The sequence below is a fragment of the Delphinus delphis genome, chromosome 2 (assembly GCF_949987515.2).
Source record: "Delphinus delphis chromosome 2, mDelDel1.2, whole genome shotgun sequence".
NCBI classification, from domain to species: Eukaryota; Metazoa; Chordata; class Mammalia; order Artiodactyla; family Delphinidae; genus Delphinus; species Delphinus delphis.
In genome coordinates, this window is record NC_082684.1 from 37,528,884 (window position 1) to 37,552,098 (window position 23,215).

Consider the following 23,215-nt stretch of genomic DNA (forward strand, 5'->3'; position numbering starts at 1 on the left):
ACTAAACAACCCACACAAGTTCTCTTACAGGAACACTTCCAGCTCAATATGTTTAACAAATTGTCAAGACAACATCCTACCAGGCCTGGTGAACTAATGGAACTGTGTAGGGCTATGACCTTCTCTTAGCACAAAAGGCCTTTAAAGACCAAAAGGAACAGTTAACTTCTGGCCTGTGTGTTACCCACTTCACCTTGTGGAGAAGGGCACCCACAGGAGCCAAATCTGACTCTGGACCCTCAGCAAGTGAGGTGATGAGTCCCCTGTGACATATGCGGTGCCTGTCATATGGCAGGCTCTCATCAACAGCTCCCAAAGCACAGGCTTAATAACCAATAGCAGTAACTGAAGAAGAGAACAAAGCTAAAAGCTGGGCTGCACAATCAGCACCAGGAGATGTTTGCTGGCCGTTTTCCACAGTCTCCCTCGACTCTTACACTTTATACTTACTTGAAGGCGTTCACGGCCACTACCACTGGAACTCCAAACATCCTGGCATTTTCAATTTGTTTCTTCAAGTTACTGAAGCCTTTTTCAACCAGCTCCAGGTTCTGCAGAAACAACAGTGGAAGGTCTGTTAGGTCAGAGAGCAGAACTGAAAGCAGTTGCAGGTTCTTCTTAAAAGAGAAACTGTCTCCTTGACCCAGAAGCCACTCACTGTCAGGACAAGCCAATAGAGACATGCTGGAGCCTGCAGCCCTAGGGTGAGCTGTGCTCCTGTCCTGGCTGCCCTGAAAGGGTGAGATTTGCTGGTGCATCTGCCCTCATCGTGCTGTACCTTAATAGCTTATTTGCTGTTTGAACGGAATCAGCTGCCTTTAAATAAATTATATTTACGACCCCTGTTTTATAGATTGTATGTACTTATATGGTACAGCAGTACAAACCGACTCTGTTCAGCATGGCACAGACCCTGCCATCAGAAGACAGGGCCTAGCATACATAGTGCGTGGCATTTGTCAGAAAACATGGAGTCGTCAGTGATGCTTTCACGGGTTTAAATGAACTCAACCATAAACCTTTTTTTTTTTTAAATTAATTTTTATTGGTATATAGTTGCTTTACAATGTTGTGTTAGAACCATAAACCTTCTTGTGTCAGAAATGAGATAAATACCATTTTTAAGAACCAAATACTATGAAATTTAAAGGAAAGTAATTAAGGAAACACATTTTAAAATATTTTAAAATATGCTTCCTGGAGCACTGCTTGCAGCATGGGAAAACTGCAAACAACACAAAGCTCCTTCAGTAGGGGACTGAGCCAGTGAATCACGATATACACACTCGATAAATATGTATCAGGTACATGTTATGAAGAGTGCGAATATCTGTATTAGCATGGAACCTCTCAAAGATGTACTGAAATGGCAAAACTATGAAGAGATTAATTAATCCCATTTTTGGACAAATACAAAAATACACGTGCATATTCATGGAATTTTTTTAAATGTTGAGAGATACGCACCAACTGTTAACTGGGGACTCAAATCATATATATATTATATTCTTGTATTATTTAATTTTTTTTACCAAGGGTATATTATTATATAAGCTTAAAATACATTAAGTATTTTAAAAATGAAAATATCATAGTCTTATATAAAAATAAGTACACTAGATCGTGAGTAAAACCTAGCAGTAATAGCGCTTGGTTTGTGGATTTCATAAAACAGCAGAAAAAAGGTAAGATATAGAAAACAACTGAGATCATTATAAACATGATTTATGCTTTTTTCCCCCTTTAATAATTGAAAACTGAGATTAGAATTTAGTTGACATTCTAAAGAGCACAGCTAATTCCTTACCTCTAGTCACATGAAAACCAATTAATACATAAGATTGATTGAGAACAGTTTTAAATAAGTAGAATTTCTTAAACGAAGACACCAGCTGGGCCAGTGAAGGGCAGTTGCTCTAATTAGATGCAGGAAAGGCTGCGGGGTGGCAGGAGGGCCAGAACTGTGAATTCCCCTCCTACGCATGAATCAGACAAATGACCATAAAAGGCAAATCATAACTCAGAAGACAGGCAAACTGAAGGCACCAGCAATTCTTTGCTAGCTGCTTTTGAATTACTTCATTTGGGGGCTGAAAAGTGACCCTGTACTGCCTGACAATTTAAAAGCTTCCAAAAAAGGCAGAAAAACTTGAATCAACAGTGATAGCAGCCGAGCTTACCATCTCATTCGGGGGCCTAATCTCTCACATGATAACCCCAAACTGGTGCTAGAGATGTTTCTTCGATGGTTAATGATATAAATATGAAAAGGTTTGAGCTCACAATTCCTTGAGCCCCTGCTTAATGCCATAAACCAAATCAGTTTATGAAAACTGCCTAGAAAAATAACCAGGATGCTGACCCTATCTTGGCCCCTTAATATGGATTTAACTCTGCAGAGGAAAAAGCATTTCAAAAAAGGCCTCTACTTGCTTCTGATATGAACGGCATTTGAGAATCAATGAGCTAATGCAGGGAAGACAAGGAAACTTCCATGAGATTAGTGCAGGCTTTCTCAACCTCAGCACTACTGACATTTTGGGCTGAATATTTCTTTATAGTGGAGAGTGTCCTATGCACTGTAGCATCCCTGGCCTCTACCCACTGAATGCCAGTAGCACTCCCCACCTCAAGTTGCAACAATCAAAAATGTCTCTAGACATTGCAAAATGTGCTGGGGTGAGGGTTGGGATGGGGGGTGTTGCTCCTGGTTGAGAACCAACCACTGGTCTAGGGGAGCGGTTTTACTGACATCCTATGCGGGCAATTGCTTTATGAGGCATTTCTTCCCTGTTTCATTTAGTACAGTTCTTTAGCACACTGCAGGCCTGTTAGCACACCCTGCTCCCAAGAGCAACCCTGGGTCATAGCGACAGCCCAGTCATTTCTAAATGGGCCAGGTTGGGAAATGCTGATTCAGAACGTGGTGCTTTCTAGGCCAAGTAATTAGAAGTGACTGAAGTTACCTCCTCTATGTAAGCCTTGGGCAGAGGAAGTCCAGCAGTAACCTGGAAGGAAAAGAAGCAAAGTCAGAGGCATTTTCTACTTCAATTAGAGTTCGGCTTCAAACAGTGCTTTGCCATGTGTTAAAGGCCAGAAGCTGCATGCTTGTGGGATACACAGCAGTAGAAGGTTGTTTTCTGCCCTAAGGATTTAGAGCTATGACCAAAACTATGGGACAGAACAAAAATGACTGCTTTGAGCAGAGTGGGAGACCTTCGTGGTCTGAATTGAAGAGGTGAGAAGGGATGAATCTATGAAGGCAGGTGAGGGAAGGGATGTGTCCTTGGCAGGGGCAATAACCCCAGCGAGTGAAGCACACAGCAGTGGGGGTGGAGGTAAAGCTCAGTGTAGAGAACAAGGCAGCTGTGAGCCCTGCAAAAGCCACCCTGAGACATCTGCCGTGAAGTCAGATGCCCTGCGACGGGTCCGTGAGCTGGTCCATGGAGCCAGCCCACTCCCTTGCGGGGCTGAATGGGGCACGTGAGCAACAAGAACAAGAGGGAAACAACACACAAGGATTTTCTTCCTCTGTGGGTGCTCACTGTTCCAGAGGTACCTGGTGGGTCAGCCCTGCTGCATCCACAGGGAAGTGCAACAGGGGTGAAGGCGCCAGTTCCAGGGACCCCACTGGGCAATGGACAGTGATTAAGAAGCCTTCAGCTTGCTCTGCTCCCTTTCCTCAGAGACACCATGGTGCTCCAACTCCAAAGGGGCCTCGGAGAGGCGGGGCACGAAGCAGGGACCTGAGCCCACGGTCCAGGCCACACGTGGCTCCAGCAGGTAACAGGAGCAGCAGGCGAGGGTCCCGGCAGAGCTGTGCGCAAAGCTCTCCTCTCAGTGCTGCCAGCTTACGCGCCCACAGTGTTTTCCAGACATGAGATCAGGAGAGGAGGTGCAAAGGCGTGAGGGTGAGTGAGGGGGTGCAAGAGAGAGAAATGTTGGTTATGATCAGGAAGGAAAAGGGAGTCCGTCCTGCACGCCTAGCAGAAAGGGGCATCCTGGGTTAGGAGCGCCTCGGGGACGAGTACGACTGCAGAGGTGTGCTGGGGTTGTGAGAGCAGTGGCTCTCCCCTTAGTGGGGACCTAATCCTTTCATGGGGTCCAAGAGTTCAAGACTATTTCCATAATTCTAAGACATTATGGCTCTTTTCACTCTCATTATTTCCTGAGTATACAATGGACTTTTCCGAAGATTATGTAACATGTGATATCACAACAGATCAAATGCCAAAGATGAGACTCCATCAGTCTTCGATTAAGCGAGATACTGAAGAGATCTGAAAAACGTACAATGCCTAAATGTTGTTTTGGAAAATATAGTCACTTTTCACTTAAAAAAATGTTATTTATGTTAATATTTATGTCAATATTTAATTTCTAATATAGTAAATATCACCAGACATAACTCACCTGAACAAAGAGCTCTTTTAGGCCCTTAATAATTTTTAAGAGCGTAAGGAAGTTCTGAGACCAACATTCTTGAGAACTGCTATAACAGGAAAACCCCTGATCACTACACTAAGAAACAGTGAGTTTCTTTTGTAGGTGAGGGAGGTCTTATTTATCAAGTTACTAGACCAGCTCCCAGAGGACAGGAATTTAATACTTCAACTAATTTCTGAAAACGAGCACCATGTCTTCACATGCAGGTGCTGAAGAAAAGGTGTTAAAATAATAGAGCAGAAAGTACAATTTCTAAGCAGTATGAATTCAGGAAAACACAAAGTTCAGGTTGGAGCTGAAGATCAACCATGCTCACCTGTTTCTCCCCATCACCTGGAGGCAGTCTGGAGCTCCTTCTCCCCCGACTCCAAGCTGTTACCGGTCCTGCCCAGCACCCACCTCCCAATAAGGGGCTGACCTCTATCTCAGCTAAATGGTTTCGTTGGCTGGCTGCCAGCATCACCGTTAGAGGGAAAAGGGACTCAGATTTAAAAAGAACAGTCTGAACATAAAGGAGTTTTTTGTAAATATAGCCAAGCACATGTCCTTGGAGGGGTTTTGATATTATCAGGTGTTTTGCTCCGAAAGGTAGGCCATGAAGACAACCTCGGCCCTCTTAAAATGCCAAGAGCTGGTACTGCCTAGGAGTGATAGGCGGCCAGCACGAGAGCCGTCTGAACATCCCCTGCTTCTGGCAACCCATTAGTCATGAGGACAAGAGCAGCTTAATGAAGAAACTGGCACAAGTCATCCAGTTTCCCTTTAGCCTTCAGAACATTTCTGAGAACCAGCCTCTTCCAACTCCTGATCCTCACCGTGGGGCCGCCTCCGTGCATTTTCAGAGCCCTGACAGTGGCAACAAGCACCACCACATGCGGGCGGAGACCAGAATACCGGCATTTGATGTTAAAGAACTTTTCCATTCCAATGTCTGCTCCGAATCCCGCTTCAGTCACTGTCACGAGAAAAGCAACTGTAAAAATGCCATCCCAACTCCCTTGATGTTAAAAGAAAAAACAGTCTATCACTGATTTTGCAAAAGCACTCGCCTACAAACCCTTCGGGACCAACAAGCTTGAGTGCAATCCGGTCTGCAATGATGGAGGAATTCCCGTGTGCAATGTTGGCAAATGGCCCAGCGTGAACAAATACCGGAGTGCCCTGTGGAAATCAAGACATCGTGAGCGAAGCTGCGCATCCTGCTTCAAAAGGGACCACTCGGTAAGGGGACCAAAATTAGCTGGAATCCAAAAGAAAAAGACTTCCCAAGGGAAAGTATGAAGCCGCCTCTTTTAGATTTCAGTAAAGTCCCAGTCACAACTATGAGAAAGAATGGGAAGAAAGAGATGACCAGGGAGAGAAGGTCTCTGACTCCCCAGGAACAATCTGCTTTACAACCAATCCAGGAAGGCAGGAGTCACTCTGCTCACCTCTAATGTCTGCATGAGATTGGGCTTGATGGCGTCCTTCATGAGTACTGTCAATGCCCCGCTCACTCCCTGCAAAACAAAGGCATGAAGGGTTGATTCCCACCAGCAAAAAACCTACCTTTTGAAGCCAAAATTCAACATTCTTAGGTCTTCCTTTTTTAGCCATCCTGGACCAATGAGTACTTTTACCTAAACTAGACCACCCATTCATTTGTTTATTTATTTTTCAGGATATACAATAAAGTTGCCAATTATCTTAACGGAGAAGAGAGAATGAAAATGACATCCATATGTAAATTCTGGAAAAATACATAAGCCTGGAAACAAGCATCTCAGTGAAGCTCTGTTGCTGATCGATGTGGATAATCCATTTTAGACTCATTTACGGTATGGAAACGCTAGTTCCTAAGAATACTGAATTATAGGTAACTTTGGTGTCTGGGCAGAAATGGCTGTAAACCTGATTTAATATGTGTCTCCTGTACCTTAATCTGAAAATTTACGCAGGAGTTCAACACCAACTCTTACATATCAGGTCCCTCTTTTTAAGCCATCCAGCCACAGATGAACAAACTGGTATCACTGTAAGATAAAGCTATGGATCCCACTTATATTCAGTTTTAATGAGTTTCTAAGTTCCTGGCTTGGTGTAAAAATTTAAAACAATTTCTGTTCTTATACACATTAACTGTGAAAACAGGAAATTAATATCTCCCCCCTTTTCCGGATTCATCTGACAGACCGCTAATCATAGGCCAACCATTTTGGTGTATGTGAACACAAACAGGCTTTTAAAAAAGTAATCTAGGGGACTTCCCTGGTGGCGCAGTGGTTAGGAATCTGCCTGCCAATGCAGGGGATACGGGTTTGATCCCTGGCCCGGGAAGATCCCACATGTCGCAGAGCAACTAAGCTCGTGAGCCGCAACTACTGAGCCTGCACTCTAGAGCCCGTGCTCCGCAACAAGAGCAGCCACCGCAATGAGAAGCCTGTGCACTGCAATGAAGAGTAGCCCCCGCGCGCCGCAACTAGAGAAAGCCCACGCACAGCTACGAAGACCCAACGCAGCTAAAAAAAAAAAAAAGTAATCTATAAGATTATCTCATTTCAAACTCCATAATACCATGTAGATAGTTCAGAAATAATCCTGATGTGGACAATGAATATAGCAGGACCATTAGAAGAACCGGCTGAGCTGTTCCCAATGTGGTCATCAGCGTGGATATGGTGCCGAGCCTCATGATGAGAGGCCTCTGTGCAGGGAGGCCTGTCATGGGGAGAGGCCGGGGGGTGACTCAAAGCTCAGCTCTAAGGGCCGCACATGGACTCCTGATGCTCTCTGAAACTGAAGTCAGACACCCTCTCTTGGAAATACTCACAGGCTGAAGATATTGCTCAAACCACCTGTGGTCTATTATTGGAGCATACCATCTATCACTCACTATGAAGTACTTTTTATAAACTTCATAATTATATAGTGAGTAACAAGATCATATGAATTAGTTAATTGCAGCATCTTAAGTATGCCACAGTTTTTGTCAGTGGTAACTGCTGAGAAATGCTGGGACAACAGACGCAGACGGATTGCCAAGTCTGGAGTGCCCAGCTACCCACCAGATCTTCGGTACTAATGGGCTCCCCTTTCTTGCTGGATGCCACCACCATTTTGCTCAGTCTCTCTCTCATGTCTTCTAGAGAACTGGTGAGAGCCAGGACAGCCATGATTTCACTGGCCACGGAGATATCAAACTGGGCCTGTTGGCAGGGAAAAGACGCATCAGGGAAAACTGTGTTAAACAGAAGCGTGGATTGCAAAAGTAATCCTTGTTTGCATCCCAGGCTTAAACAAATAGCTTAAAAGGACAGAATAAAAGAACAGTAAAAAGAACTTAATGAAAATAACCTTCCAACAGCAAAAATTTGTAATTAATTATTCTAAGACCTTGAGTAGTCGATTTTTACGCATAAATGTTCTAGTAGGACCAACGATCCCTGTGACGGCAGCTTGTAATCATGTGATCATGGTTTCCCTAACATACAAGGGACTAACTCAGAAGCTCTTACACCGAAGAGACATACTGCAAAATGGCCACAAAAAAGAAGCAATCTTAATCAATTCATGTACAAGGATATTCACTTGGGGCACTCCACCTCCAGGAAAAAATACTGGGGGAAAAATACACAGGTGACACATGGGATTTACTGCAAAAACTGTCAGGAGTGCTCAATACCACACACCTACTCGCTCTCATTTTACAAGGGAGAAGGCAGAACAACAGCTGGCAGTATCAGCTGATCAGGAGGGGATGGAGGAGGATAGAAGCAGCAAGGATCTAGTGCCCATAAACTAATTTACTTAGAAAGGAACAGGCAGTTACCGTCCGTGTGTGCCCCTTCTCCGTGGGAGCCTGTCCAATTGTGATCTTCCTCAGGAATCTGTCATTGGTATCCAGCACTATGGTAGAAAAGGAAGATACAGTAGAGAGGGAAAATACAGCAGATATAGTAGAGAGGGAAAAGGACCATAAAGTCAAAGGAACCAGCAGAATTTTAAGCAACAAATCTAACTTAATGACTATAATATTTGATTTCAAAATTTATGGTAAAGCTAGAATATGGGTCCAAGTTTAGAAATGATGTTTTCATACCATTAATGTGCAGGAATTAAAGACAAGACGGTAGAGTAGCTTGGTTTATTCTTCCTAGAGAATTCAAACAATTAACTAGAAATCTGGAATCCGTTTCAAAGCATATTCCACACTCCACAAAAAAACAGAGCAGGCCAGTTTTTCAAAAGGCCAAGGTTTATGTTGTTCTGTGGGATGACTCACTGATCTTACATAACCCTGAGACACACAAGGCCCATAAACACAGGGCAAAGGCAATGCCTTTTGAAGCAGGCTGGGTAACAGACCTGCTCTTTCCTTTAGCACACTTAGAAGAAGTAATTTCCATTCTGATGACAGAACATCTTTCCAATTGCATACTCTTGAAAACATGGCAAAGATCAACCTACTAACTAATCTTAATCCCCCCACCTCCTAGGTCTAACTACGGTGAACATTTTAGTGTATTCCCAATTTTGTTTTTTGTATGACATACCAAAAATAACAACAAAACACAAAATGAAAAACAGCAGCAAACCAGTTCACACTCTTTTAGGGTGGGTCAAAGAGGAGAGGCACTTTCAAGGTACTTGATAACATGCCAAAGTATTTTCCTTAAAGACTGTAATAATTTAAACACTAAAAGCAGTGTCTTGTGCAGCACTTGGGGAAACACACACACCACCCCATTTGATAAGTGAAGGATGTAATGAGTTGTTGGAGTGTATCCTTATTTTTTTTAAAAAAAATAGTGTCTAGTTCCTTGCATCTAATTTCTGTGTATAGAACAGCCAGTCAATGGGTATGATCCATGTTTTCCCTTGTCTGCTTCTACTTTCTTAGAAAGCATGAATTACATATAAAGCAAAGGAAAAATGATTGTGATAATAAATTTTCAAAATGGATCTTTAGCTTATTCCTCATAAAATATGATACCATATGTCTAAAGCTATTGAAGCAAAGGAAGAGAAAGATCAGTGTGGTTTTAGATATTAGGAGAGTTGCCTTAAAAATGCCATTAGCTAGCACAGTTACTGAGCCAACGACAGTCACAAAAACAGTCAATAAATTGCCTGTCAGCTGCATTCTGTGCATCTAGATGAAAATTTCTTCTCAGCAGTGACAGAGTTTAGACGCATACACTGTTGGTACAAAATAAAACTCTAAGCCATGCTAGTTGACACAGAGAAAAGCAACATCTGGCAGTGAAACCAGGCAACTCACTCACGAGTCTACTGGATGTTTAAACCTTGAAGGCTACCTACTTTGTTACAAGAGAGTTTAAGAAAATGAGGTAAAAGTGAGCAGGCAAGCTCCAGACCTACAAGAAAAATCAAGTCACTTATGCCAGACAAGAGTTCTAAGAATAAAGGGCAACATGATTTAAGAAGTGATTAAACATCACTTCTCTACTTAATGACACCAAAACTTCCTGCATAAAATGAAAGTTGCAAAATGTTATTTTTGGTTTATGTATGAACTTCCTTAAAACCCTCCTGACGCCAATGAACACTGAAGAGCCAGCAAAATGTCCAACTAACCGAACAAAAGGAGGTTTGATTACAGCTAATAAGGAGGGAGACTGATGGAGGTGGCCAGGAAAACGAGTGAGTCGCCATCTTAGTCAGGCCTTAACCATGAAAATACTCACACACAAGCTATGGACCTCCCATTTTATCACCTCTAAGGGAGGTCATGGGGCGTGCAGTATAACCAAACCAATGGGGTGTACACCCTGCTCTGGTACCTCTTTGCCAAGTTATAGTTTCTGGATCAATGTCCAATCTTGCAAATCTGTGTATCTCTTCATCTGTCAGTGTGGTAGGGTCAGTCTTTTCAATGCCTAGTCTCTGAAGAGGTAGGAAAATTAAAAAATAAGACAAACCAAACAAAAGCAGATATGATTTAATAAAAATTTTTTTATCCCTATCTCCAGATAGGGGAAATATAAACCATGTTAAATTCAGAAGGGAAAACTACGATCCCTTTGGCTAAATCTTTATTTCCCATTCACACATGTACAAAGGTATTATTAACATGTTTGTCCCTATCACTGAGCACCAGAGGCATTTCCCTAAACCGAAGCCCTACGTAAACATAGTGACCAAAAAGTGTTGTACCTAACTCACCATATGCAAACATATTGAAAGGAAAAGCTTTTTCAATCAAACAGTTGAGAAGCCCAAGTCACATGCAAAATTAGAAGGGCAAAACCAAATATCGATCAATAAAAATCAATGTAAATCACTTTAAATGCTTTTTTAAAAACTAATATGCTGACCTTTTGAGTATATTTAAAGGGATAAATAGTCCTTTCGATGCAGAAGAAAAGAAGAGACATTGCTCTAGCACAGTACATGCTTTTTAAGTAGTACTATCCTTTCACTGCCTTCTTACTATTCCAAAAGGCACAAGAAGGGTTTGTTTCTTCCTCCTCACGGAACTTGGAAATTTATTTATTTACAATGTGTACCACGGTCAAATACTGAAATGGAAAATGCCTTTAAAATGTACTCTCTTTTTCTCTTAACTTCTGGTAGATCTGAGTGGCCCCAGCAAACCCTGCTCTTCCCATAGTTCCCTTCCTGGGTTATGAGGACTTTTTTTTAAAACCTCAGGTGTGTTTTCAGAGCTGGTGCTCACTGGCTTGTCAAATAGCATCACAAGCCTGGAACATGACATTGTTTACAGAAGTCAGCAAAACCCTCAGTCACTAAGCTGAGAATTTGCTGTTGACAACCCTTCTTGACTGAGTACCTGGTGGGTAGACTGTGATAATACAGCGCAAGAGAGGATGCCTGGGGACCAGGAAACAGAAGATCGACGTTCTAGTTCCAACCTGGTGAGGGGTGCTGTGGCCATTGACAAGTCCCTTGATCTCAAATCCCAGAGCTTTTTAAAGGATCATTTAAACGTTGAGTCCAGCCCCTCCCCACACCTGACAGAAAGTTCCATGAGCAAAGGTAAGATTAGAAGTTGCCTGCTCTTCTACAGTACTTGCTGCCTTGCAGAACACAATTCTTTTACATAACAAGGTAATAGCTGACTTACCTTATGCAAGGATGTTTTGTGGGGTGTGAGAACAAGAGAAGCTAAAAAATATCAAACTGTGTAAAAGTCACTTTTTCTCAAGTCCAGAGAAAAATGCATATATATAAATAGTGACAGAACTGTAAAGCAAGTAGGGCAAAATGTAAATCATTACTGCATCTGGAGCTTGTGTACTATTCTTACAGCATTAAAATATAAAGTTGCAAAAAATTAAAAATAAGGTGAGTGTAACTACTATTGATAACTAGGTAGCACATACCATTTATTGAATGCTTATATGTGTCAGGCAGTCTAAAGAATATTTACAGATATATAACATTTCTTTCATATGTAAAAGTAACACAAGAATATATTTTGAATTTTATTTTGAAAATTTCCTTGTGCTACCCCTTTATAGCCACACCTTTCCCTGACCCATAACTCCTGGCACCCACTGATCTATTTTCCATCACTATAGCTCTGTCTTTTGAGAATGTCATATAAATGGAAGCATACAGTTTGCAACCATTTGCGGCTAGCTTCTTTCAAGCAACATAATGCCTCTGAGATTCATTCAAGTTGTTGTGTGTATCAACAGTTCATTCCTTTTTACTGCATAGATGTACCAGTTTGTTTATCCATTTATTACAGAAAGATATTTAGGTTGTTTGTAGATTTTGTTTCTATATGAATACAAGTTTGCATTTCTTTTGAATAAATACCTAGGAGTAGAATTTATGGGTCATATGGTACAGTGTACGTTTAATAACTATATATTTGTAATAGAAGTTCAAATAAAATACAGAAGTAACCACTCTTGCTTAAGGCCCTGATGCTGCAAAGAGCAGGTATTCAAACTCTAGAAGCTGCTGTGTTGCCACGCTGGCATCCTGACTCCTATATCCATGCTATAAAGAAGTGTCATTCTTCTTAGCTGAGAGCAGGTCCTCAGTGCTCTATTGATCCTGGGACTAACCACTAAAAATTCAAAGATAAGTGAGAAACAACCTCTGCCACCCATCTTTATGTATATCATAACCTTATGACTATGGTTATGGACGAACTTGTCCAAAACAGGCTACTCTAAGGAGATTATAACCTCCTTATCAATCACCTAATTTCACACAGTATCAATAATGAACAAGGGAAAAGCTTACCCGTAACCTCCGGATTTGGATATCAGAGAACTTCCTCACTCCATTTACTGATGGTACCAAACGATTAAAGAGGGCCTTAGAGAAAAGGAGGAAGAGGGCTTTTAAGAGAGAGGAATGCCACTGTCTTGCTACCTGCATTATTGGTACCCAAGGGTCCAACATTAATTCGAGTGCTTCAAACCTTCTGAAAGTGCCCGTGGGCGTCTCAGCAGCCTACCTTGTCTGTCTGGGTCTGTTCGTGGAACATCCGGGCATCGATGGCCGCAGCCACAAGGTTATTAGCCGCAGTGATGGCATGGATGTCACCAGTGAGGTGGAGATTAAACTACAAAAGGGTAGAAGCCACATCAGTCTTCCAACTTCTCTGCATCTTTTCACATTCATTCTATTGCAGCCAAACCAATCCCTATGTTAAAGCCAACGGAAAACTGATGGCAGCACAGCTAGTGGACAAACACCAACACAGCTATCTCTTGAAAACAAATTACTATCTGTCCTCAGAAGGAACACTGATTTTCCCTAAGAGACATGGCCAATAACCATAAACGCCACACCCCTGGGATCAGCAGCAACGCTGGATTAGTAAGAACACACGTCCTTTAAACAGTGAGCAAGAAGTACACTGGAGCGACCCAACTCCATGCATATACGCTGCTCCCACTTCTGTGGTTATTACTTTGAATTCACTTCATGTTTGTTCTTCCCTATCTTATGCTTCATTTAATCACATGCTTATTATTTTCACTGCAAGCCAGGCTTTGAAGTCCTTGTCATGTCAAAAAAGTAAACTGTTGGGCTTCCCTGGTGGCGCAGTGGTTGAGAGTCTGCCTGCCGATGTAGGGGACACGGGTTCGTGCTCCGGTCTGGGAGGATCCCACATGCTGCGGAGCGGCTGGGCCCGTGGGCCATGGCCGCTGAGCCTGCGCGTCCGGAGCCTGTACTCCGCAACGGGAGAGGCCAGAACAGTGAGAGGCCTACGTACCACAGAAAAAAAAAAAAAAGTAAACTGTTTAAAAGTTGGCAAATTAAGATGTTTTTCTCTGAAGTACTGCTTCTGTTGAGCAAACAAGTCATTTGCCTACTAAGATCTCTACAATAAACTTTAATCCCAGGAAGGAAAAACTATAAAAAAAGGTCTGATCCAACCAAATCCCAGACCACATTACCTCTTCCATAGGAATGACCTGTGAGTAGCCACCGCCTGCAGCACCACCTGGAGGACAGGTCAAGGTTGAAGACTCATGTTAAGCACGTTTCACCATGACTTGCAAATCAAATGAAAGCAAATTGGTTTTTGTAACTGCTCCGCATATTATTTATTTTTTACAACCATTTGGACAGATTTGGTCAAGTGCTTTCTAATTTTCTTGACCAAACTAAACCGCTTGATCTTGTTCACTCTGAATAGTCTCTCAACTGAAATCTGAATCTAACTGACAAAACCATAAACACATAACATACCTACTCATTATCTTTAGAAACAGGTTCCCCTTGATTCCTAACATTTGTTAAGAAAAACCCAGCCTACAGTTACATAAAGGCAAACCTGTTCAATTTCCTACCCTCATAAATGCTATTCTGGCATTTTAAAAAAGGAATATTTAAAATAAACACAGCAACACAAACACAGAGACTGCAATTCTTCCTAAATAGGACACATATGGTAGAAAACAGCTTAACTGCTAGATTTTTGCTGGCCCATTTGGATTACTAACCAAAATCCAGTTAAAAATGTCCAGGTTAACAGTGAGATAAATGTCAATCTGAGGTAGAGGTTTTGTGTGGGTTTTTTTTGTGGGGCAGAGATCATGCAATGAAAATGGGGCAATTTGTGATAAGAGGAAAAGGAGCATATTGGGTTCAATGAGGGGGAAAAGGCTCATTCTGAAATAAAAGGGGGTTATTAAGCTCAAAGGCAGAACTAAGTTAACGGACTTATATCAAAACAATAGGCTGAAGAAGGACAAAGGCGTACCCCGTGTCAACATTTGTAGTAATTGTTAGAACAAGCAGGATATGTGATACCCTATCGCCAAGCAAATGATGAAGCTGACTCTGAGAACCTATTTTAATTAATAAAAATAATTTTAATTAAATGAACATGTTTGCAGTACTGCAGCTATCAAAAACTGAAGGTGAAGTACAGTTATTGATGTTGTGTTTTCATCTAATCAGAAGAAACACTGGGTTGATGGTATTATCTTAGAGCTTGAAGTAGTCGTGGGGACTCACCCTGGTACTTGATGATACTGCCTTGAATTCAAGCTACCTCTGAATCCCAGTTGCTGCTATTTTAAGTGGAGATAAAACTAACCATCTTAGAAGATAAAGTAATAGGCATAAACTGCTTAGCACAAAACCTGGCACGAAGCCTATACTCAAAAAGCATATGCTTTTCTTCTTCCCTCAGTGTGAAACATCTGTAGGGTTTGTCTTTGTCTCTAGAAAGTCAGCATGGTGATCAGCGGCTGTGATTACCTTTATTGTTACTATGAGAGTCGACTATCGGTCATATAAAAGCACCCCTGGCTACATATTACCCATCCCAGGGAATCCCTGTGCAGTGTCAGACAGTGACAGCAGGAGTTGGGGTGATCCAATGAAAGCCTTCACCAAAAGCACCATGATGCTCTTCTGGGATGTGATGAAGCTGTTTCTAGTGTCTAAATGAGCTGAAGACCCCGCACACATTCATGGGCCAAGTGGGCCAGGAGGACTGAAGGAGGTGCAGGCGCCCTCTGGCCACCCAGGTCTGGTCTCACTAATACCTTTTATTCCGAAGGTGGGGCCCTGAGAAGGCTGTCGCACACACGCGAAGACATTCTGATGGAGATGGGCACTGAGGCCCTGCACCAGCCCAATCGTGGTTGTGCTTTTCCCCTCTCCCAGGGGTGTTGGAGTTATTCTTTAAGATGAAAGCAAAACAGGAAAATTACATTTATGTAAATTAAATTCATGTGTATCACTAAGTCAGCTCTGATCCTAGAGTGACTCTTAATCTGAATAACCAGAAAGATGAAACACATGAAAGGGATCTTTTCCAAGGGTCTTAGTTGTAACTTCCCCCCAGTTTGAAACTAAAAAAGACTTCTGCATTTTAGTTCTTCTGACAGTTAGGGGCAAATATACTCTACTTTGTAAGAGACACTGCTATATTTTTAATTTCTCAATTTAGTCTCAAAAACTAGCTTTTAACTTAGCCAAACAAAAAAACAGATGAATCCTCAACAGATCTACAGAATTAATGATCTGGGGTTTAAAAAAGGCAATTCCATCTGAAGATCAGGTTTTAAGATTCAAACTCTTCCACCTACTAGATGAATAACCTTGACAAATTTTCTCATCTCTATAGAGTTGTCTACTCTTCTTCACAGGCTCGCTCTAAGGATCAAATTAGATAAAATACATATGAAAATGCTAAAACCTGGGCTTCCCTGGTGGCGCAGTGGTTGAGAGTCTGCCTGCCGATGCAGAGGACACAGATTTGTGCCCCGGTCTGGGAAGATCCCACGTGCCGCGGAGCGGCTGGGCCCGTGAGCCATGGCCACTGAGCCTGCGCGTCCGGAGCCTGTGCTCCGCAACGGGAGAGGCCACAACAGGGAGAGGCCCGCGTACCGCAAAAAAAAATTAAAAAAAATAAAAATTAAATAAAAAGCTAAAACCAAATTAAAGGAACCTCCACATATACGTGGCTAAGCGCAAATGCAACCCCTGGTAATAATAATCAGGACTAATATTAAGATTCAACTGGCAAATGGACAAAAACCATACCCGGTCACCACCACGTATTTCCCGTCGGGCTGGTGCTTCAGGCGTTCCAGTACTGACAGCAGGACTTTGGCCTTGGTTTCACCATACAATTCTATCTCTTCAGAGCTCAGACCAATTTCTCGAGCCAGGTTACCAATGGGCTTTGGCTTGCAAGACCGTGATATATCAATGTCACTTAGGAGAAATATAGAAAGTATGTATCAACCTTTATTCACGGGACTCAATCAATGCCATCCTAGTAATGACCCACCTCAACCACGTTCGGAGGGGGCATACACATAACCATGGTATCCATCAGCTAAAACCCCACCATCCACAGTGTGAAAACAGCAAAAGCTTCTTTTACCTTGGCACGGGTGTCTTCAGGTTAAGTTTGTTATACTGAATGATCCACTTCCCTGGCTTAAATTTCTCCAGGAAACGCTTTGCACTCTCTACCGTGCTCTAAACAAAATGACACAAATGGAACTGAGAAGAGGTGATGATTTTAACCTCCACCTCAGTTCCTAGTCCTGGTCACTCAAGTTCAATCACAAAATGAACAGCTTCAGGATCCGCCTGTTAACATGCTTCAATTCGAGGCCGGAGTCTATAGGCAGCAGGATGCCCTGGGCTGCGTGCCTCACCCCCACCAGCTGGTGTGTGTTACAAAGGGCAAGAAGCCAAAACATACTGAGTGAAGCTTGTACTTTTTTCCCCTTAAGTTATCACATTCCAGAGTAAATCAGAATCATGCTACCCCTACTTCCCTCTATTAATACGACTGATTCTACTTCTCTCTACTTCCATTTCCTTTTTTTCTTCAACAGATTCACATCCTTACTTAGATTCTGAGTAGGTTCTATGACATTTCTACTTGGGGAGAAATGCAGTACCTGGAATTCTATCAGTTTCGTAGAACTATTACAGAAATGTCCATTCACACTTACCTGCATTAGCATCACCACCGTCATTGGCCCGACGCCACCAGGAACAGGAGTAATGAAGCTTGCCCTCTCCTTGGCCTCCTTGTATGCCACATCACCCACAATTTTCCTCCCACTTGATTTTGTATCATCTGGTCAAAGAGGTAAAAAAATCAAAGCACAGTCTCAGAATCACAATCTTCATGTTTATTTCTAAGTTATGTGATCAATTACAACAGCTTATTCCAAAAACTAAGTCGAGTTTAGGGTGTGTAGTCCCATCTGGTTCAAGTGCCTACTTTACTTAAAAGCTGTGGGATGTGATAAAAGCTCCCCATTTATGATAAAAACTCTCCAGAAAGTAGGCATAGAGGGAAGTTACCTCAACATAATAAAGGCCAAATGTGACAAACCCACAACCAACATTGTTCTCAATGGTGAAAAACTGAAACCATTCCCACTAAGATCAGGAAAAGACAAGGTTGCCCACTCTCACCACTATTATTCAACAGAGTTTTGGAAGTTTTAGCCACAGCAATCAGAGAAGAAGAAGAAATAAAAGAAATCCAAATTGGAAAAGAAGAAGTAAAACTGTCACTGTTTGCAGATGACATATTATACACAGAGAATCCTAAAGATGCTACCAGAAAACTACTAGAGCTAATCAATGAATTTGGTAAAGTAGCACGATACAAAATTAATGCACAGAAATCTCTGGCATTCCTATACGCTAATGATGAAAAACCTGAAAGAGAAATTAAGGAAACACTCCCATTTACCACTGAAACAAAAAGAATAACATACCTAGGAATAAACCTACCTAAGGAGACAAAAGACCTGTATGCAGAAAACTATAAGACACTGATGAAAGAAATTAAAGATGATACAAACAGATGGAGAGATATAACATGTCCTTGGATTATAAGAATCAACATTGTGAAAACGACTATACTACCCAAAGCAATCTACAGATTCAATGCAAGCCCTATCAAACTACCAATGGCATTTTTCACAGAACTAGAACAAAAAAATTGCACAATTTGGGCTTCCCTGGTGGCGCAGTGGTTGAGAGTCTGCCTGCCGATGCAGAGGACACGGGTTCGTGCCCCGGTCTGGGAAGATCCCACATGCCGCGGAGCGGCTGGGCCCGTGAGCCATGGCCACTGAGCCTGCGCGTCCGGAGCCTGTGCTCCGCAACGGGAGAGGCCCGTGTACTGAAAAAAAAAAAAAAAAATTGCACAATTTCTATGGAAACACAGAAGACCCCGAATAGCCAAAGCAATCTTGAGAAAGAAAAATGGATCTGGAGGAATCAGTTTCCCTGACTTCAGACTATACTACAAAGCTACAGTAATCAAGACAGTATGGTACTAAAAAAAAAACAAAAAACACAACAAGAACAACAAAAAAACCAGTATGGTACTGGCACAAAAACAGAAATATAGATTAATGGAACAGGATAGAAAGCCCAGAGATAAACCCACACACATATGATCACTTTATTTTTGATAAAGGAGGCAAGAATATACAATGGAGAAAAGACAGCCTCTTCAATAAGCGGTGCTGGGAAAACTGCACAGCTACATGTAAAAAAAATGAAATTAGAACACTCCCTAACACCATACACAAAAATACACTCAAAATGGATTTAGACCTAAATGTAAGGCCAGATACTATCAAACTCTTAGAGGAAAACACAGGCAGACACTCTATGACATAAATCACAGCAAGATCCTTTTTGTCCCACCTCCTAGAGAAATGGAAATAAAAACAAAAATAAACAAATGGGACCTAATGAAACTTAAAAGGTTTTGCACAGCAAAGGAAACCATAAATGAGACGAAAAGACAACCCTCAGAATGGGAGAAAATATTTGCAAATGAAGCAACTGACAAGAGGATTAATCTCCAAAATATACAAGCAGCTCATGCAGTGCAATAAAAAAAAAAAAAACCAACAACCCAATCCAAAAATGGGCAGAAGACCTAAATAGACATTTCTCTAAAGAAGATATACAGATTGCCAACAAACACATGAAAGGATGCTCAACATCACTAATCATTAGAGAAATGCAAATCAAAACTACAATGAGGTATCATCTCACACCGGGCAGAATGTCCATCATAAAAAATCTACAAACAATAAATGTTGGAGAGGGTGTTGAGAAAAGGGAACCCTCTTGCACTGTTGGTGGGAATGTAAATTGATACAGCCACTATGGAGAACAGTATGGAGGTTCCTTAAAAAACTAAAAATAGAACTACCATACAACACAGCAATCCCACTACTGGACATATACCCTGAGAAAACCATAATTCAAAAAGAGTCATGTACCACAATGTTCACTGCGGCACTATTTACAATAGCCAGGACAGGAAGCAACCTAAGGGTCCATTGATAGATGAGTGGATAAAGAAGACGTGGCACATATATACAGTGGAATATTACTCAGCCATTAAAAGAAACAAAATTGAGTTATTTGTAGTGAGGTGGATGGACCTAGAGTCTGTCACACAGAGTGAAGTAAGTTAGTAAGAGAAAAACAAATACTGAACACTAACACATATATATGGAATCTAAAAAAAAAAATGGTTCTGATGAACCTAGGGGCAGGACAGGAATAAAGACGCAGACAGAGAGAACGGACTTGAGGACACGGGGAAGGGGGAGGGTAAGCTGGGACAAAGTGAGAGAGTGGCATTGACATATATACACTACCAAACGTAAAATAGATAGCTAGTGGGAAGCAGCCGCATAGCACAGGGAGATCAGCTCGGTGCTTTGTGACCACCTAGAGGGGTGGGAGGGAGACGCAAGAGGGACGGGATATGGGGATATATGTGTACGTATAGCTGATTCACTTTGTTATACAGCAGAAACTAACACAACAATGCAAAGCAATTATACTCCAATAAAGATGTTTAAAAAAAAAAAAAGGCTGTGGGATGACAGGTGTTTGCTATCTCCTAGGGAGAAACTTACTTTACCTGCAAAATTCCACAAGATGCTTAAGTGGTTTTTCAGAACCAGGAGAATCCTTTTGTCTTCTGTCAGGTGGCAAATAAAATACCAACTGTGTTTTATGCTTAAAGCCAACCACCAAGTATACAATGAGCACCTTTTAAAATGTTAATTTGCCAAGGCCTTCAAAGGAATTTTTTGGGTGCACAAAGCCCCAGCTATATCGCAGCTGCCAGATACGGTTTCTACAGCAACTGTCAGCATTTTGTAAGCTCCAGGCACGAGCTGGAGGAACAATTCAACATCCAATTCCAAAGACGAGCAGCTACTTAAATGTATGCAAAAAGGCAAAGAATATAATTACACTCCCGTTAAAAGGATACAAGAACTACAAATCTTAGCAGCAAAGAACAGCTATTCAAGAGAACAAAACCCCATGATGCATCACTGCTCACTCACTCCTACACTTGGCTTCAGTGCACTTCCAGGAGGGGCTGGGGACAGGGCTAGACCTTGTGGTTGGTTCTAAGGCAGGACCTGGTAAGATCTTAGCCATTTCACCTCTTTGATCAGATTGCCACAACTAAGAAAGGAAGCCTCAGGATTCAGCCAAAAAGCCAGAATTAAGCGACTTCAGCTCTAGGATCAGCTCTTTCACTAACCTCGAGTCTCCAGCCCCTGTGGGCTCCTTACTGATCAGAAGTCCAAAGGGGCAAAGAAGGATGAACACTACCTATTTCACAAGCTTGAGGAGAATCACGTAAATTGTGTGTGTTTCTTGAGATTGAAAAAACACTCTCTGGGCTTCCCTGGTGGCGCAGTTGTTAAGAATCCGCCTGCCAATGCAGGGGACATGGGTTTGAGACCTGGTCTGGGAAGATCCCACATGCCGCGGAGCAACTAAGCCCGTGCGCCACAACTACTGAGCCTGTGCTCTAGAGCCCGTGAGCCACAGCTACTGAAGCCCACACACCTAGAGCCCGTGCTCCGCAACAAGAGAAGCCACTGTAATGAGAAGCCTGCGCATCGCAACAAAGAGTAGCCCCCGCTCGCCGCAACTAGAGAAAGCCTGCGCGCAGCAACAAAGACCCAATGCAGCCAAAAATAAATAAATTTAAAAAAAAAAGAAAAAACATTCTCCAAGCATAAGGGTTTCTCTTCCTACCCTAGATAACATTAGATATTTTCTATATGTACTCTCAGGAGCTGGTGAACACAACCTCTTGTGATGGTTTCAGGCTCTAGATTATAAGGCAGCAGGCTACGGCAATGGCAGAACACTTCCTCTCATAATGCCAGGGAAATAACGGTTGAGGGTTGCCCTTGCATGGGTTTCAATTGTCTAACACACCGAAGTTAGCTAAAAATACCCCTGTACCTCCTTCTATTTATGAATGTTAGTCACTTTCTCCGTGTGTTTCTGCACATACAGGAGACACATCAATTACTGCACAACCTCACGCTGCACTGGGTGAGCTCAGCTCTGCTCCTTAATCAAATGCTATCAGGGCTGGCTTCAGTGCCCTGTGATGTATGTACAGGGTTTCACGGAAGGTGTGATGTGGTCAGTGGAAAAGTGACTCTGTCTCTAAGCACGTGGCTTCAGTAACCATCAAACATTTTGCTTATCTATCCCAGCCCTAGAATTTCTCTTTCATCTGGAACTATTAGTGCAAAACTACTTAAGATCCAGCTGAGGGACTTCCCTGGCGGTCCAATGTTAGGACTCTGCACTTCCACTCCAGGGGGCATGGGTTTATAATCCCTGGTCGGGGAACTAAGATCCCGCGAGCTGCACGGTAGAGGAAAAAAGAAAACCCAATCCAGCTGAGCCTTGAGTCCTTCGCATGTAATTTGGGGGCCCCAATAACAGGGTCCAGTATAGAAGCCACTACGCTGGATAGGTTGAGACTGGATTGAGAGGGGTTAGGAATCTGTTCCCCCCTTTTATAACCCTTCCAAATAAAACACTATTAATCCAGCCCTTTTCAAATTATCTTTAGTAAACCACCAGGAAGAACACTTTTACATGCTTCTCTGGCCAATACTTTCTGCTCTGTACTTGAATCTTAAAAAAATATTCCTCAAAAAAAACCCCAACAAAACAAAAACCCATAACAAAAAAAAACAACAAAAAACTACGTACCTTAATTCATCCTTAATTTGGAAAATAAGATGTCATCCCTGAAAGGACCATGCAAACGATTTAAATCAAAATATGAACCAAGAAGTGGCCCAGTTGTGGAAAGTGGTGTTTCAAGAGTGAACATTTGAACCCTCCTGCACTGTTGGTGGGAATGTGAATTGGTACAGTCACTATAGAGAACAGCATGGAGGCTCCTTAAAAAACTACAAATAGAGCTGCCATACGATCCGGCAATCCCACTCCTGCGCATATATCCAGAGAAAACCACAATTCAAAAAGATACATGCACTCCAATGTTCACTGCAGCACTGTTTACGATAGCCAGGACATGGAAGCAACCTAAATGCCCATCAACAGAGGAATGGATAAAGAAGATGCGGTACATATATACAATGAAATACTACTCAGCCATAAAAGAGAACGAAATAATGCCATTTGCAGCAACATGGATGGACCCAGAGATTGTCATACTGAGTGAAGTAAGTCAGAGAAAGACAAATATCATGATATCACTTCTATGTGGAATCTAAAAAAAGGGGTACAAATGAACTCACCTACAAAACAGAAATAGAGTTACAGATGTAGAAAACAAACTTTGGGTTACCAGGGGGTAAAAGGGGAGTGATAAATTCGGAGACTGGGATTGACACATTCACACTATTATATATAAAATAGATAACTAATAAGGACCTACTACTGTACAGCACAGGGAACTCTACTCAATACTCTGTAATGGCCTATATGGGAAAAGAATCTAAAAAAG

The 23,215-nt window shown here is 42.1% G+C and overlaps 1 protein-coding gene across 5 annotated transcripts in view; it reads right to left on the bottom strand.

The window, feature by feature from the left end:
* Nucleotides 1–23,215, bottom strand: part of MTHFD1 (methylenetetrahydrofolate dehydrogenase, cyclohydrolase and formyltetrahydrofolate synthetase 1) — a 58,558-nt gene that overhangs the window by 8,515 nt on the left and 26,828 nt on the right. For 4 of the 5 annotated variants that reach the window (XM_060004411.1, XM_060004412.1, XM_060004410.1 and 1 more), the window contains 15 exons: nt 17,370–17,497; nt 16,787–16,884; nt 16,441–16,614; nt 15,438–15,574; nt 13,836–13,882; nt 12,887–12,994; nt 12,670–12,744; nt 10,230–10,332; nt 8,255–8,331; nt 7,491–7,631; nt 5,877–5,945; nt 5,496–5,607; nt 5,262–5,401; nt 2,967–3,008; nt 451–551 (listed from right to left, as the gene is read on the bottom strand). In XM_060004411.1, coding sequence (XP_059860394.1) covers nt 451–551; nt 2,967–3,008; nt 5,262–5,401; nt 5,496–5,607; nt 5,877–5,945; nt 7,491–7,631; nt 8,255–8,331; nt 10,230–10,332; nt 12,670–12,744; nt 12,887–12,994; nt 13,836–13,882; nt 15,438–15,574; nt 16,441–16,614; nt 16,787–16,884; nt 17,370–17,497 — 1,552 coding nt within the window. Of the gene's footprint in view, nt 1–450; nt 552–2,965; nt 3,009–3,559; nt 3,851–5,261; nt 5,402–5,495; nt 5,608–5,876; nt 5,946–7,490; nt 7,632–8,254; nt 8,332–10,229; nt 10,333–12,669; nt 12,745–12,886; nt 12,995–13,835; nt 13,883–15,437; nt 15,575–16,440; nt 16,615–16,786; nt 16,885–17,369; nt 17,498–23,215 lie in introns of those variants that run through there. The other variant, XR_009518326.1, reaches the window with a different exon arrangement.